The sequence below is a fragment of the Cervus elaphus genome, chromosome 21 (genome assembly GCF_910594005.1).
Source record: "Cervus elaphus chromosome 21, mCerEla1.1, whole genome shotgun sequence".
Taxonomy (NCBI): domain Eukaryota; kingdom Metazoa; phylum Chordata; class Mammalia; order Artiodactyla; family Cervidae; genus Cervus; species Cervus elaphus.
The window spans coordinates 56,741,004-56,759,185 of NC_057835.1; the positions used below are offsets into that span (position 1 = coordinate 56,741,004).

The 18,182-nt window shown below is 35.7% G+C and overlaps 1 protein-coding gene across 1 annotated transcript in view; it reads right to left on the reverse strand.

The window, feature by feature from the left end:
• PKHD1L1 (PKHD1 like 1) overlaps positions 1-18,182 on the reverse strand; it is a 167,617-nt gene that overhangs the window by 28,330 nt on the left and 121,105 nt on the right. The window contains exons 59-68 of the mRNA XM_043880265.1: positions 16,789-16,962; positions 13,030-13,133; positions 11,533-11,662; positions 10,668-10,789; positions 9,005-9,095; positions 5,852-6,000; positions 5,647-5,769; positions 4,983-5,094; positions 4,785-4,901; positions 1,952-2,117 (exon numbers count right to left, since the gene is read on the reverse strand). Of these exons, the coding sequence (XP_043736200.1) occupies positions 1,952-2,117; positions 4,785-4,901; positions 4,983-5,094; positions 5,647-5,769; positions 5,852-6,000; positions 9,005-9,095; positions 10,668-10,789; positions 11,533-11,662; positions 13,030-13,133; positions 16,789-16,962 (1,288 nt within the window). The remainder of the gene's footprint in view (positions 1-1,951; positions 2,118-4,784; positions 4,902-4,982; positions 5,095-5,646; positions 5,770-5,851; positions 6,001-9,004; positions 9,096-10,667; positions 10,790-11,532; positions 11,663-13,029; positions 13,134-16,788; positions 16,963-18,182) is intronic.

Genomic DNA, 18,182 nt, shown 5'->3' on the forward strand with positions numbered 1-18,182 from the left:
AGTATATATTCTTGTAGGTTTTTGTCTATGTATATACAAGCAGATATATTTAAATTATAATTGTTACACTACATATTTTAATAATCATTCTGTAGATATACAAACCATAAGAGATGAAATACTATAAACCCATCATCCAGTTCAATCATAGATGGAATTCTGCTTTCATCTTGAGCCACCTGGAGTGTTAACTGTTATTAGCTATAATAATAAAAATGGTTGCTTAATTTGCAATGTACTAGACACTGTATATACATGGTATATAGTATACTTACACTATATGATATATACAATGGGGAAATAAAATTATATTCCAGAGTTATAGCAACAAAATACTATCTAGTAGACCTGAGCTTTTTGCTAAAAAAGACATGAAACTATAAACTATTCCTCACTCTACTCTATTAGTTTTGGGGATGATTTGAATAACTATTTCTGTAGATTATGTGTTCTTTGTGTTCAAGTGTGTGCAGAGTGTTTTTGTGAGCAAGTCTGTGAATGGAGTGCCCAGTGGCACTCTTACATTATAGTGTTGGGCTCCATCTTACTTCAGGTTCCAAAGAAACAGAACCTGAGATGTGGATTTTTGTTCAAGTGAGTTATAAAGAGAGTCCTCAACAAGGAAAGGAGAGAGGAGAGAAGGAGAGAAGCCGTATACAGCAAGGGAAAGAAAAGGGGGACAGCTATGGTCTACATACCAGCTTCAATCTGATCTCAACAGAACCTCTGGATCATGAATTATACCCAGAGGGGTTCTACCTCTTCTTGTATAATCATTTTTTTTATGGACTGCAAGAAGGTGGGAGTAGGGAGAGCTTTAGCCTCTCAGAGTGATTCCTGTTTGAATAATCTTCTGGAAAAGCAGGCAAATGCAGATCATTACTGGCCAACATTTAGAGCATTTGAGGACTGGATGAGCTACCTAGTAAAAGGGATCTGGGATTGTGCCAACAGTATCCCAATAAAAGTACAGAATTCAAAGACATATTTTAAAACATAATGTTTTCTCCATGACCTAGATATTAAAGTTATATATGAAATCTGAAAGATTCAATGATAACTAAATAGGAGCTAATAGCTCCTATTAGCTATTAGGAGGGAAGAGCCTCCAGCGAGCCAAAAAACACTTCGGTTTAACAATTATTAAGGAGATACAGGGTTTTCATCAAAATAAGATCAGATGAAATCAAACTAATTATGAAATACTGCATTTCCCTGAAAAGATGTCTATCTAACTAGCATTATTTCTTGTCTTCTCTCTGTACTGAAAATGGTCAAAGAGCTCTAATGGAAATTTTCTTTCCTCCAGTAGCTTCTTATATCTAAATTCCTGGTCTGTCCATCTTAGGAAGAATAGCAGTTATTGGCTATATTCTTTCAAGACTTAGGATCTAAGTGGCTCAATTTCTAGAAATATTCTGACATCAACTGACCTTTGTGATTGAAAAAAATCATCATTCTGCATATTCTGCATATTCTTAGAAAATTTTCTGCATACTCTCAATCACAATGATTATAATGACTCTCATTTAATTTCCAAATATACACCGCGATGCATATAATAAGATATTTGGAAAGCAAAAGGAAACAAAAGAGGTAAGGAAAAGAGAAGAAATGATAGACATGACTTTCATTTCTAATGACTATTAATGGAGAGATCTTAATGTACAAATACACTTTGGACTCAGTCTGTTATCTTTCATGTTTAAAGATGGTGCTATTTATGATACACAAGCAGAAAAGCATGAGAAAATATACATAATAAGGACTAGATTCTTCAACTTACCTGAAGGCATAGATATATTAGACACTTTCATAATGTCAAGTAAAATTTCATAGACATGAACATTTATTTTAAATATAGCAACTTTTTCAGATCTATGGCAGGGAAATAAAACAATGGAAAACTGTGATGAAAGGGAAGAAGAAGCTTAATTTTCACATATTTTACCTTAAATCAGGCCTATGGATAAATACTTTTGAGTGTTCAGTAGTGTCAACCAGCTGTATGTTCTTCACATGGATTGGATGCTGTAAATCCTCATTTAAAGGGTTAGTAATGAATATTACATTAGTTTCACCTGAACAAACATTTTTAAATCCAACAAATGTTGTATCTAAAATAAAAATAATAGGAAAATGATTATCTGCTGTAGAGAAAGTATTGAATCAGTTTTGTTTCAAATCTATTGCACCAAACATATCATTTAACACTACCTTGAACACAGAGCTCTTACGTGTCAGGTAAGTGTTAGTCACTCAAGTCATGTCTGACTCTGCAACCCCATGGACTGTAGCCCACTTGGCTCCTCTGTCTTTGGGATTCTCCAGGCAAGAATACTGGAGTGGGTTGCCATTCTCTTCTCCAAGAGATCTTCCTGACCCAGGGATCAAACCCGAGTCTCCTGCACTGCAGGGGGACTTTTTACTCTCTGAGCTACCAAGGAAGCCCATGTGTCAGGTAAGGCCACCACTATTTGTGGACTAAATCCACACCATTGAGTAGTCTTCTCTTGTATTTTCTCTGAGCTTGGCATATTTTCTCTGTGATTTGCCTTAGACAATGGGACAAGAGCAAGATAAACAGATCTGAAAAGAGCTTGCATACGAGGGCTCACTCTCTCAGTACTTTGGGGGAATTCTGTGATTATCAGCATGTGAATAAGCCTAGGAGATGTTTGGTTCAATCATTCCCATTATCCCATCAAGGGCCAGGACCAGTCACCAGACATGCAAGTGAAACTATCCCAGACTAAGCAGTCCTTAAGACATCTTGTAAAATGATAGCAGCTCAATGAGCAGTCCTAGGTAAGATTAGCAGAACTACTCAGCTGAACAAAGCCTAGACTGCCAAGCCACAGAATCATGACCTAATAAATGGTTGTTTAAATGCTCTGAATTTGGAGGACGGTTTGTTATGCAGCAAAGGATAACTGAAACACTATTGCTCCCTTGGTTTTACTGCAAATATTATATGCTCCAAAGATAAAACTGATTGCTCTTTTGCACTTAAAATTTCATTACTCAAAACCTAAAACAGTAAAAAGTGGCTCAAAAAAATTCTCTAATTAGCTACGTGCTATCTACTACCCTGCTTGATTACATTTTCTTGTAAGAAAATATTTCATATGCATGAATATAAACCTGTAGAATAATATTTACAAAATATTGCAGCAGTAGATGCTGTTCATACACTATGCAGATATCCTTTATTGGTCTTAAACCTATGTGGCATGTTAAGCAATTTTTGACGAGGCTATCCACATTATAAAGTGAAAGTCACTCAGTCATGTCTGATTCTTTGCAACCCCAAGGACTATACAGTTCATGAAATTCTCTAGGCCAGAATACTGGAGTGGGTTGCCTTTCCCTTCTCCAGGGGATCTTCCCAACCCAGGGATCGAACCCAGGTCTCCCACATTGCAGGTGAATTCTTTATCAGCTGAGCCATAAGGGAAGCCCATCAACAAAGACACCAGGTCAATAACTTAGACATCTAAGTTTTGACATACTATGTCTCATAATTTTAATTCCTAAAAATGTGAAGCAAATTGTCATCATTTCCCCAACTCTGTCCTCACTATGCACTGACTGTGCTCCTCAATGGGCCCTGAGTCTGGTTCTCATGATGGTCTGACCTTGGTCCTCACATCAGCTTGTCTCTTGTCCTCACTAGGGCCTGGAACTCATCCCCCAGAGCCTGACACCAGTCCTTTCTATGGCCTGATTCTTTGCCTAGCAAATGCCTCGCGCTATGCCTCACTATAGCCTGAAAGTTTTCCTCACTGAAGCCTGATTCTTTGGCTTACTGGGGCATGACTCCTTTTCTCACTAAAGCCTGAATGATTCCTCACTGGGACCTGATTTTGGTCCTCACTATGGCCTGACTCTCGTCCACCTTGTTGCAAGACTCTCATACTCATTATGGCTGACTCTCAAGCTCACCAGGGTCTGACCCTAATCCTCACTTTGGCCTGACACTTACCCTCACTATAGCCTCACTCTGGTCCTGACCATGGACAAATGATGATAATTTCTTCTGCATTTCTAGGAATTAAAATTATGAGGAACAGTATGTCAAAACTTAGGTGTCTAAGTTATTGACCTAGTTTCTTTGAGGGGACACTGGTTAAAGTTTTCATGAAAGGGAGACTTGCTAAACTGAAGTAGAGAACGGTTCAGTGTATTTAATGGGAAAAATGAAAATACTTGGTATATTCTCTATATGAATTTGGATATAACTATTTTATATTTTTAAGGATGCAGCCTGGTTCAGTGAAAAAGCAGCAGATTTTTAAGTCAAGAGATCTTGATTCTAATCCTAGCTCTGCCAAAAGCAGTGGAAGTTTGGGAAAACACTTAAGTTCTATGAACTAAAATTTTTTCAGCTGTAAAAGTTCTAATAAAATATAACCCAAATGATACAAAAGGGCATTCTAATTTAGAGAAACGAAGTAATAGTAAATCATTATACCAGTGCCTTTTCTGTTGTTTGAGAAGGAAAATGTAATGTCAGTTCTTTAATACATATACAAATTTGGCCAGGGAACCATTTTTAAATTTTTCTGGCCACATCACGTGCAGAGTCCTAACCACTGAACTGCCAGGGAACTCCCCAGGGAACCATTCTTGAAATTGACTCTGATGTCTAGTTTCTTTGCTTGTTATATTGAGCAGATTACTTTAATCATTTTTTTAACTAACAATGAAATTACTAGTTATATTCTACGTAGTCTTTACATAACTTAATTGAGTAGATTTTCAAAGACTATGTTTAAACTTGCCTGAGATGTCCAAAAGACCACTGATGGAGTTATAACTCATGATCCCTGCATGGGGTTTCCGAGGCGCCATGTTGTGTGCTGAAGAAAAGGTAGGCCAGCAAATCCCACTTCTCCCACCTTTTATAGAAAGAAGAAAGTCAATGAAATTTGAATATGTACTCTTATGAACCCCAAAATCAAAAGTTCTAAAATCTTTACCTGATGGAGGTCTAGAACTTCGATGGGCAGCAGAAAGCTCAATATTGGGATCATCATTAGTTAGGACATCAGAGCAATTAAATTCAGGGCTACTTCCAACAATTAGGGAGTTCTATTTAAAAAAAATCAAAAGGTAAGCTTTAATAACAACTTTTCTTAATACATGACAACGAACAGTACTGAATTCCACTGTAGCAGAGCACAAGCTATATAACTTTGAGAAGTGGATCATTCAGTAAACCAAGATGCAAAAGATGTGATTTCTACCCTGAGTGGATAACACTCAAAGCAGGAGTGGGGAGACAGGCATATAAATAATTATATATAATGGCATGTTGTGTTTCTATGATAGGAATTTGTGCAGGCAACAGTAGCAACAAAAAGAGGACAAAGTGTCAAAACTACCTAAGCGGGTTCAGGAGACTTCATAGTATGGGTGAAAATTAAACTAACTGTGGCAAGATTAATAGGTGATAAGCAAGAAGAGATGAGGGAAGGAGCGGGGAGAGGGAAGGATGGAGAGATTCCTGGCAGAAGACGATGAGCACAAAACCAGGAGATATGACTAGAAGGGCGAAGAAGTCGAGAAAGCCATTTGTATTCAGTAATTTTACCCTTTTCAGAGTTGTTCTTTCTGCTTTGTGTGGCTGCATTCAATTCTTACCTTAATTTGCACCCTTTTACTGGAAATCTTGTGAGATACAGCAGATGGCATGTAAATCATTGAAAAAATGGCCATTCCATTGTCAATCAGGGTCACGTTGTAGATATGCACACTCTCCGTGGTCTGTAACAGAATTTGTAGGTTACACAGTACAGAATACAATCATTAAAGAAAATAAACAATCAATTTTTGGGGATCCATTTACCTGAAAATAAATTCCATAATCCCAGCATGACCAAATGGTAAATCCCTGTATAAGCGAACATCCAGGAAGGCCATCTTGGTTCATATAGATACCAAATAAACCTCCATGGGCTTCATTGTCAAACCACTTTTCCAGAGAATTAGACTGACCTTTGAAGGAAATAAAGAAGCAAAGAATTAACATTATGAATCAAATGACAGTTATAAGCAGTATTGGATAAAGTTGAAATTCTTTTAAAAATTAAATATATAATTCTGATGCAAGTTTTAACAAGATAATCAAATATTTGCATGGCTCGGCCATTTATGGTTTACTTTATTTAGCATTTTTTCTCATCTAATTTGTCTCTTCACTGTTACTCAGAATAATTATATACTCATTTGCAAAAGTTTGACTTAGAGCTAGTACCCTTAACTTATTATATCTGATTAAAGATAAGTTTCCTTAGAAAGATTATGAAGTTTGGATTCAAACAAGGCTAAACTGAAAAATACAATGATACCACTTGTTGCCTATCAATTTTGCTGGTTTCTTCTGATTATCCCTTTGTCAAGTTGAGTCACTTTCTTAAAAAGCTTTCTCTGACAACCTGATTCAAAGTAGCACTTCAGAGGGACTTTCCTAGTGGTCCACTGGCTAAGACTCCATGCTCCAAATGCAGAGGGAGGAGGTTCAAGCCCCAGTTGGGGAACTAGATTCTGCACGCTGCAACTAAAAGATCCCACGGGCTGCAACTAAGACCTGGCGCAGTCAAATAAATAAGCAAATATTAAAAAAAACAAAAACCAAAAACGAGATAGCACCTCAGTCACTTAACATGGCATTACATTTTTTTCACTTTGATGTTTAATTACCACTTCTTTGTGAATTATCCATCTCCTCTCTTCTATTAGAAATAAGCTTCATGAGAGAAGGAACTGTGTCTAGCTCCTTCACTACCAGATTCCTAAAGCCTAGAAAGTAATGAAGAGGTAGGTGCTCATCAAATATTTCTTGAATTAATGCATGCATGATCTTGGGAAAGATGTTTAAAATCTTATAATTTCAGTTTCCTCATATATAAAAAATTTTAATGCCTAATCCAGGATTGTTTCAAAATGAAATAATCAAATGAAGTGCTTCAATAAATGGAAGCTATATCCATTATTAATATACAGGATAATTAAAGTGGATTTTCATGAAAGTTTTACTTATGGACAAACCAGAGCAGTAACCTTAAACACCCCCTCCTAACCATGCATAAATTTAAGGATTCCTTATAAAGAGGAGCACCGTCTCCTAAATTGTACCAGCTCTCTTGTCCAAGTTCCCCAAGATCTCACTTCCTCCATCTTCTACGGCTTTTCCCTTCTTCCTTTGAGACTGACATTTCACCTATGGTCAGTTTGCCTGATTTCTGTTTTGTTTTCTCTCTAAGAAGCTGTTTTCATGTCTACACCTTGCTTCTGCACAGAGTAGCCCCATGGACAAGCATGGCTTCACCTCTGGACCCACTTGTGTCAGAGTTCCCTTTCCAGCATCCCAGCCCCATTTGTCTGGGACATGAATTGCGTAAATTGATGTTGCATCCCAGGAACTTAAATCTTCAATTTCTTTGTGATGTCTCATTTTTCAATAGCTTTAAATCTAAAACCTCCTTATAAACACTTCCAATTATTTCAGAAGATCAACATAGTCAGCAAAAATGTATTACATGGCATTGTACATATTAGTAAATACTCATATTCACAGGTCATATTTTGATTTAAACAAACCCACAACAACACTTCAAAGAAATTTTACAAAATTACATATTTTAAAATTTTAAGTCAAAGAAAAGCCACTTTTAAGCTGTTGGGAACTACAATATTTAAAAGAAGCATACATCAAGGAATCAGTTAAACCTGTGCCAAAGTTGTTTTATTCCTTCAAAATGTATTTTGCACAAAAACAGAATTAGCTAAAGTCCAATATATTTTTTGAATTTATAGAAAAAATGTTTACTCAAAGGATTTCAGAGATGTAAAAAATATCAGCTGTAGAAGGGCTATACATTTTTCAGAGAAAATTCCATTTCCTTTAGCTAAGTTTCTCAAGAGGTAAGGCCTGCAGTTCGCTTATTCTATTTTTTTTTTTTTTGATTCAATAATTATTTTACCTGGTTTAGAAGTCAAGAGGTTAAAAAAATTTATACAGTAGTAAGTGACCAGGCACCCTGTTCCTACTTACCTTCAATGACTTTTTGCTTTAACACTTTCAGTGTTTCTTTATATAAATGCATTTACTCTGTGTGTGTGTGTGTGTGTCTGTGTGTGTTAGTCAGTTGCTCAGTCATATCCGACTCTTGGTGACCCCATGGACTGTAGCTTGCCAGGCTCATCTGTCCAGGGAATTCTCCAGGCAAGAATACTGGAGTGGGTTGCCATGCCCTTCTCCAGGGAATCTTCTCAACCCAGGGACTAAAGCCAAGTCTCCCACATTATCGGCAGAGTCTTAACCATCTCAGGCACCTGAGAAGCCCGCACAGACCACATATAGTCGTTTCTTCCCTTTCTTCCACAAAACATACTATACACAAAGCAGTTTTACATATACTGTTCTGCAATCTCCTCTTACCATTTTAGAATATCCTGGTGATTTCTCCATGCTAATACATAGATATGCATCTTTTTCCTTCTTTTTTAGAGGGGCCTAGGGTCCCAAAGTTTGGCTTACTATAACTAGCTCACAATAACTGGACACAGGGTAGCTTTCAGTTTTTCGCCAGTACAGACAACGCTGTGATGAATAACCTTGTTCGCAAATCTTTTTCTCACTGTTGTAGAAGCAACTGTTAGACTATAGGAAGTAGAAATGTTGAGTCAAAGGTAAATGCCTCTATAATTTTGGTAGCTCTTGTCAGATTCCCCTTTGGAAGGGTTATATCACTGTGTGAAGAGTAACGTGGGTGAAGGAGGAGAAGAAAATCGGTTTTAATTTTTTCTTTAAACCCAATATTTTATAGAAAAAATTTTGTTTGTTGAGTTCTTTCAGTGCCCAGGAAGAGACAATATTACATATTCAACTGACAAACAATAATTATTTATATTACACATTCAACTGACAAACAATAATTATTTATTTCTAACAAATTTGGACAAGATATTTCCTAATTATAATGACCCAAAGACTTACTTGAGCAAAGTTCACCGTCGATGCGGTATCCGGCCCTTCCAAATCCAGCCACTACATTATTTTGTAAGACTGTATTGGTCCCTTTATTTATCTAGTACAATGAATAAGAAAATGCTTTAGGTCAGGCTTTTACACAATTATACAATGAGAGTAGGTATGCAACATACACCGGTAAACTAATTAACACAATGCTTTCTGAAGTAAAAATTTAATTCATTATTCACCCACATTCAAATTTATAATACAAATGAAGTACTAAAATTACCTTAGGTTCTTGGTGTAAACCCACCACTAGATATTATACCTTAGTCTTCATTAGAAAAGTACATTAAAGCACATTTCAGTCACAAAATCCACTGGATGTGGTTCAATATTGACAAGCCATACACAAAATTCCAGTATTATAGCAAGATTACAAAAATTTTGTCACTCTTTTTGGTTATATTCTGTTACCAATTTGATTAGTTAAGAAAAAGGCAACTAAGGCCATCATAGTGGGTCATTAAACTCAGTAGAAGCCTTCATTAGTTTAAAGAAAATCGGCTATAATAAAAACAGGGTTAGAACAAGCATTAGGTAATTACTAAACAATTTTATTTTATGAGCCAAATCAGAGTGGTAGAAATGAAAAGTACAAAGCATAGAAGGTGTATTTCTTGTCTAATAGTAACAGCAAAACAGACAAAATCTAACTGAAAGCATATTAAACACCCTTATCTTTAAAGATGATAAAAATAGTCAAATACAATTCATAAAATTAAAATAAGTGTCTTTCAAAAGATATAACTAACTTTGACATTTGGTTACATTCTAACATCTATAAACAGATGAAAAGAGAACATTATTACCTCATAAATGTATACTAAGGCCCAGACTTCTGGATTTTGCTTTAAGGTGATTATTAACAGTTGCACAAAAACAAAATTCAATCCCTATCCCATCTTTCAAAGTGAGCTATTTTTAATACCTTTCCCTTGCTATGGCTTAAGTAAGCAAAATAAAAATAAAAGGAAGCTGTCCTTCCTCCAAATCTTCCTTCTGTACTATTTTCTTGTTCATAATCTCACTCTATATCTAAACAAATAGCTAAAGTAACTGAAGAAACTTCAAGGGAAATAGGGTCCAATTAGTAATATCTGATAAGAGTAAATAACCTTGCATATAGAAGAATTTTAGATGAAAAATGAATTTTAGACCTTTTATATAAGTCTATCATTCTAATTTTTCATATAAGGAAGGAAACTAAATTCAGGGCTAAACAGTGTAATATGTGTAAGGCATTCAAACAATTAGCAGTAGAGAAACCCTGTATGGAGCTTGAAAGCAGTCATTAATGTTGGAGAAACAAGGAAATAAGGGAAAACTACTTAAACCAAAGGACGCCAACACAGAAAAATCCAATGGCTACTGGAGCTCACATTTTTAAAAAACTGGAGTGTAATTGCTTTATCATATTGTGTTGGTTTCTGCTGCACAACAAAGTGAATCAGCTATATGTACACAAATATCCCCCCTACTTGGAACTCCCGCCCCCCAACTCTCCCATCTCACCCTTCTAGATCATTCCAGAGCACTGAGCTGATTTCCGTGTTATACCACAGGTTCCCACTCTCTCTCTCTTTTACACATGGCAATTTACAATCTTTAAATTTGTTCATACTACCTCAATTGCGGCATGCCAGAGAGTGGAACTCAGATCTTTTCTGTTCTGATAGGTTCCTGGCCAAACTGAAAGAGTAACCAAGTTTCCTCGGACTCTGTTGGCATCCCCCCATATTCTTATGCCTGGAAAAAAATAAAATCCCCCCAATACATATAAATTTGTAATGAGTATTATGGAGAATGTTGTTCATTTCTTCCATGAAATAAGTTCTAGTTTGAGCCTGACAAACGAACTTCTTCAGTTTTAGAACAAATCCTCTAAACTCTTTGATACTCTACCTCTTTAACAGATTTCCTGAAATAGACTTTTCTGGGGTGTTTGTTAAATATGCGGGTTCACAGGCTCCGCCCTAGATTTTAACGAACACACACACATACTGTATACACCTTCATTGCGTTTGTATCATGCTTTAGACTGATATTCAAGAAAGGTTAATTCCCTACAATCAAACTTACTTTTTATAAAATAATAGCACTTATTTGTGAATAATCTTTTTGATTGATATGTGAGAAGTATGCTAAAAGTCATAGTAATTTAAAATATTGGTGATTGGATAACTCACATAAGATCACCATCTGGTAAATATTTCTAGAGCTGTACTGTCCATAGCTACATATGACTACTTATATGTAAAGTAAGTACAATTAAATTAAGTATAATTAAACTTAAAAATACAGCTTATCAGTCACATTAGCCACATTTCAAGTGTTTAATGGCCACATGGAGTTTAGCAATTCCCATGTTAGCACAAACTTAGGCCATTTCCATTTTTGCAGAAAGACCAATTGGACACCATGGCTCCAAAGCTTGCATACAAGGCTATCTCAGAAAGACAGATTATTGGGCCAAAATATTACCATATTACCTTCCCCCACTGTAAAGTGAATGACATTATCATCTATATCCAATCCATCTGTCCCAAATACACCAATTGCAGGGGAAAAGGCACTGTGAAAAGCACAGCCTCGAACATAAGATGAGCCACGTTCTTGAATCTAGAAAACATTGAGATTCAGCAAACATTTAAAAAATAAAACTAAAGTATACTTAAAGAAAAAATCGAAGTAGGTGATTTTCAGGAAACAAATCTTGATAAATAAAATACTCAGTTTATATTCCATGAAAGGATATGATTTCCCAGGAGATCTTTTAATCCTAGGAAATTGCTATATTCTTCAATTTATGATTAAATAAAGCAAAAAAAATTTGCTTACTTTAAAAGTGAATTAAAAATTCTTCTATGCATTTATATTTTATCACTACTTATAAAATGCAAAGAAATTAAAAATTATTTTTCAGAATAATTTATTATATGATGACCAGGGATTTTTTTTTTTAACCACAAAAGTTGATACTCTAGGCAAGGGATTCAAATTTAAATATCTGTAGGAAAACAGTCAATAAATAGTTCAGGGGTTTCAACTTCAAACCTACATGATTATTTTTTTTTAAATTTTATTTATTTATTTTTATTGACATATAGTTGATTTATCATGTTGTGTTAGTTTAAAGTGTAAGCAGAGTGATTCAGTTACACACATATATCTATTCTTTTTCATAGCTGTTTCCATTATAGGAATTATTACAAGAATATTGACCATAGTTTCCTTTGCTATACTGCAGGTCCCTGTTGTTTATCTATTTTATGTATAGTAGTGTGTATATGTTAATCCCAGACTCCCAATTTATCTCCTCCCCAATAATATATGTACATGTTTTATTTAAACATTTTTATTTTATATTGGAGAGTAGTTGGTTACAATGTTGTGTGAGTTTCAGATGTACAGCAAAGTGATTCAGTTATACATACATGTATCAATTCTTTTTCAAATAAGAAATATACTCTTTCTCATTTTTTCTTAAGTCACCAGCCCTCTAGGCGTATTTATCTGGGAACTATATCTACCCAGATAAATATGCCTTTTGACAGAGGCATGGATATTCAGACATGCTTTTCATTTGAGAAACTTAAGCAGTACTCACTTTGTCTAGCAGTAACTATTTGGACATATTTTTGGTCATTGTAAAGCAAAGCAGAGATGGGAAATACTATCATAGATCTTCAATTTTTCTACCTCCTGTGCTCCATTTCCTTTTTTTTTCCCTTACTGGCCTTAAATAAATGAATGACATGGTTGGAGTCAAATGGTTCCAACATGACATGCATGACATAACCAGGAAGACATGGTTAGACTCCTGCTGTAAGTCTAAAAATGTTAATGGGAAATATAGCTAAGAAATTTTTATTATATTAAATTTAGTTTTAGAAATTCTAAGATATGACTATTAAGTAAATTTAAATGAAAATAAATTAAAATATTTAATTTTGAGTATATGCAAAAATTTAAAATAAAGTACAAACCTGTCCGAGGTTAAGAAATGTTACAGCATATCTTGGGTCTGTGCTATCTCTGAAGCCGCCTTGACCACTGTGATAAAATTCCACATTACTTATTCTTGCATTTCCTGGTGGGGAAGAGTTACACATTTTTTTTCTTTGAAACTGAATAAAAATTTTTGAAAAACTATGAAAGTTCTAGTAATTTTCCAAAGTACAAATTTGTTTTCAACTTTTTCAAGGAAATTACATTCATTTTTTGTTCTTTTAATCCAAATAAGGTAATGTTTCTAAAGTTGTTTTTTCACTGCCCTTCCAAAAACCTCTTTAGACATTTTTTTCTAAATAGCATCCATTCTCCATGAAATTTTAATATCACAGATGTGCTACACATTGGTGTTGCAAAGAGTCAGACACGACCTAGCAACTGAACAACAACTACATATCTGTCACTGTATAGTGGCCCTTTGGAGGACCATAAACTGTTTAAGCTTTTTTTGCCCCCAAGAGTCAGTTTACACCTGTCGGTGTTATACTGTCCCTGTTAAGAATGCATGACATGAGATACAAGTTATAATTTACCTGACATTTCAATTTTGGTGCTCCAAAGAGCTTTTTAAAGACATTATCTTTACATAATTTTTTCCAGAATATGCACTGCGAAGTATCTGCAGATTGAGTTTGTCATAAGTGCCACTGAAGTGACAAAAAGCAATTTCATAGATTATTAGGAACAGCCATAACAATCTGTGAGAGCTGACTCTATGTCAAGTTCTGTACTAAGTGCTTAACAGGCAATGTTTAATTCTCGTACATCTATGAGTCAGGAACTCTGATTTTCCCTGTCTTTTATACGGGTTAACTGGGGCACAATGATTCATGTCTGAAAAAAAAAACACTAGAGAATATTCCTTGTTTCAGAAACTGATATCTAATGAAATGCATTGGAGAAGAGTTATTTTACACTAAAAGGGAAATTGATTTCTGTCTGGAAATCCATGAGCCGGTGTTTGGATATATGGTGAAGATACTAATAAGAAAACAAAACTAAAACTCCTTGTCACCTTCAGAGGATGATTGGGAACCAATTCATTATTTTGAAAACCAATAAATAAAAGGAAAGAATTCAACATTTTTTCTATATAAACTATCCTTCAAGGTGGTCAAACAGTTGTCTGGGGAAGCTTCTCTTTATAGAAATATTCAAGATTATAAAAGAGGAGGGAATGGTAGTGTTACCTTTTTAAACCTCAGTGATTTAATAGATCCAGGCAATGATTATTAATAATTGCTAACTTCACAAAAGGAAGAACAATTGTATACTATGTGCCTATTAATGGAAAAACAACTACCAGTTGTGAGGAATTCTTGCCTAAAAATTGAGTCTGGATCTGGTCATTTTACTAGTTCTAAATTTTTGCTACTTATTCATAGAGAATACAAAGGAGGCAGGGGCATGTTAAATTCTAGGGGTGCATCAATAATTGGGGCTATTGCAGACACTATATGACAGAAGACCTAGCTTCTTTTATTAGTAAATTACAAGGTAAGAAAATTGAATCAGAGATTTAAGATTCATAACCAATTGCGATATGGATCTATTTAGAGTCCAACTTGAACAAAAAGTCAAAGAGAAAGAAGGAAATAAAGAAAGGAAGTGAAAAAAAAAAGAAAGAAGAGGAAAATGGGAAAGGGGAGGAGGAAAGAAGAGGGAGTTGGAGGGAGGGAAGAAAGGAGGAAGGGGAAGAAGGAATGAACTGGAGAATTCTGAACAGTCGTTTGATGTTTAGAAATTATAGCTAAGATTTTAAAATCTGATTCTTACAGATGTTTTTAAAGATGTCTTTTAGAGTTACACAGTGAAATATCTCTAGACGCATATGTGGTTGCTTCATTCATAATAGCCAAGATACAGAAGCAACCCAACTGTCCATCCATGGATGAAAGGATAAAGATGTGAGACACCCTCCCCTCTATCTATCTAAAATATTCCACTGTATATATACATATATCACATCATTCAGCCATGAGTAAGAAAGAAGGAAATTCTGTCATTTGGGATGACATGGATGGACCTGGAGGGAATTACACTGAGATAAGTCAGAGAAAGATAAACTCTGTATGATCTCATTTATATGTGGAATCTTAAAAAGCTTCTGCATATAAATCAAATGGACTCAGGTTCGATCCCTGGGTCAGGAAGAGCCCCTGGAGAAGGAAATGGCAATCTGCTCCAGTATTCTTGCATGGAGAATTCCATGGACAGAGGAGCCTGGCAGGCTACTGTCCTTGGCATTGTGAAGAGTTGGATACGACTGAGCGACTAACATATACAAGAAAGCTGAACCCATAAAAACAGAGAATAGAAAGGTGGCTATCAGGATCTGTGGGGTGGGAGAAATAGGGAGCTATTTAAGGGTATAAACTTGCAACTAGTAGATAAATAAGTCCTGGAGATCCAATGTACAGCATAGGGAAACAGTAAAAATACCATATTATAAACTTCAAAGTTGCTAAGAGACTAGGTCTTAATTGTGCTCACCACAACCAAAGAAATAATAATTATATGACATGACAGAGATGTTAGTCAACACTACTGTGGTAATCAAATGGCAATATATAAAAGTATCAAATCAACATACTATACACCTGAAACTTACACAATATTATGTGTCCATTATATCTTAAAAAAATATATGCCTGCTGCATCAAAATAATCTGGGGCTTGAAGAAAGTGGGTGAACACACAGGTAAAACAAGATTGGCCAAAGCTGATACTTGTGATAATTGGTGATGATAAGCACTATACATTTCTCTATTTTTAATATATGTTAGAAATTCTCCTTCACACAAGAATAACAGATTGGTTGTGCTTGTCATGAATTGATTTGTCTTTGAGCGTGATGGTAGGCGGGCTTCCCAGGTGGCACTAGTGGGAAAGAACCTGCCTGCCAACGCAGGAGATATAAGAGATGCAGGTTCGATCCCTGGCCTGGGAAGATCCCCTGGAGGAGGGCATGGCAACCCACTCCAGGATTCTTGCCTGGAGAATTTCATGGACAGAGGAACCTGGTGGGCTACCAGTCCATAGGATCACAGAGTTGGACATGTCTAAAGCAACTTAGCACCAGGCATGTGACAGAGGGTAAGCTGTTACCTAAGGTCATTGTTAATTTGATAATTATTTTGTCTATGAAGATAAAATTAGAAGAATAATGTTAGTAATTTGGTTCTGGAGGGTGGTACCTGGACTATATAATACATATCAAGGCTCTATTGTTCAGTGTTAAAAACAATACATCAGGCCCAAAACAGAGTCCCTTTTGCTAAGCCCTGCACCACCAAACAGACTTAATTACAGTTTCAGCTCTCCTGAAATGGAATCTTAAACCAGCCCATCAGGAATTGCCTGATCAGCATTGATTAGGTAATCTGCTTGATAAACCTCTGCTCCCTCTACATGAAAAGTAGCCTTGCAATTGTCAATCCTCTTTTTGCCTAGAATAACTACCTTGTTGCTGCTGCCTTCTGCCTATAAAAGTCTTCTGTTTTGCACAGCTCTTTGATGCTCCTTTGCGTTTGTTAGATTGGCTGCTGCCCCATTCATGTATCCTTGAATAAAGCTAATGAGATCTTTAAACTTTACTCAGTTGGATATATATATATATATATATTTTTTTTGACACAAATGATCCTATAAAGGAGTGAGGATTATTTAAGAATTAAACATGGAAGAGACCATGCTATATTTCATTTAGAAAAATAAACTGAATCTGTACTAACCTTTAAAAGTCACCATATTTTCAGTGAAGGAACTGACTAGGACGCGTGCACCAAAAGATTCCTTCAACCAACCTGGATAATCCTCACCAAGTATTTTGATGTTCCTACTCAGTATCCCAACGTCAGCAGCTAATGTGTAGCTCTGACTAGTTCCAGGAACATGGTATCTTTCAGCTGCAGCAGAAGGACAGTTAGATTATTACCAACACTGAGAAATATCTGTCTTTATTAGTTTCTTCGCAGCTTACAGGCCACATAACTTTCTAATATGCCAAAAGTCAGAACAAATACATGAATTGACTTGAGATACACGCTTAAACGTACACAGACGGCAGCTAGAAATTACACCTTTTTATTTATAAAAAATAATCAAAAGTAGTTATTCTATTTATACCAAAGCAATTACTATAATTGCTTAGGAAGTGATTGTTTCATAGGTATTTTGTGACCACTTCAAATTATACATAAAAATATACTTCTAAGGCAAGTTGGGGAGCTTACTGTAATTTTAACAGATGAGGAAATGAGATAGAGAAGTAAAAGAACTTGCCTATGGCCACGTGGAGGATCAGTAACACATAGATATTACCTCTCCTGATGCTTAAACCTTGGTTAGCTCTGCTTTTCCTGTGATATGTTTTGTACCAAACACAATTCTTTATAAATATGTAGTATATCCTATTTATCAAACACAGTCTGTACATTTACATTTTCATGATTTAAAAACATAACCTAAATTACATTCTACATTTCAAGAGATCTCACTCAAAACTTTAAGACAAGCAGGTACATTCAAACAGAGAGAAGTATCTGGTACTTTAAATGAAAGAATCTATACTATCAAACTTCAAAAACTATCTTATGATAAAAATATTCTTCAAAGAAACCCTTTACTTTTGATTTAAAGAAAAAATACATGATATAGAATGATAAACACATGCTTCTATCAAAATACTGCTTTAAAAAGTTTCTTTTTTCATGCAGGTCAGATATCCACCAGTGTATCATGCCGTCTCAGCTGAGGTTCTCAGGAACATCAGAAGTACCTGAATGGCTTTTCTAACATTACACTCCTGTCTGCTTCCACCTCCTGCGATTCAGATGAAGGCAGCATGTGAAATGAGGATTCCCTGGTGGCTAAGACAGTAAAGAATCCACCTACTATGCAGGATACCTGGATTTGATCCCTGGGTTGTGAAGATTCCCTGGAGGAAGGCATGGCAACCCACTCCAGTATCCTTGCCTGGAGAATCCCCATAGACAGAGAAGCCTGACAGGCTACAGTCCGGGGATCGCAGAGTTGGACATATTTGAGCGACTAAGCACAGCACAGCATGTGAAATGGGAAAAGGCTGGGGTGCTGGGAAGGCCCTGATTCTACAAGCTGAAAGATC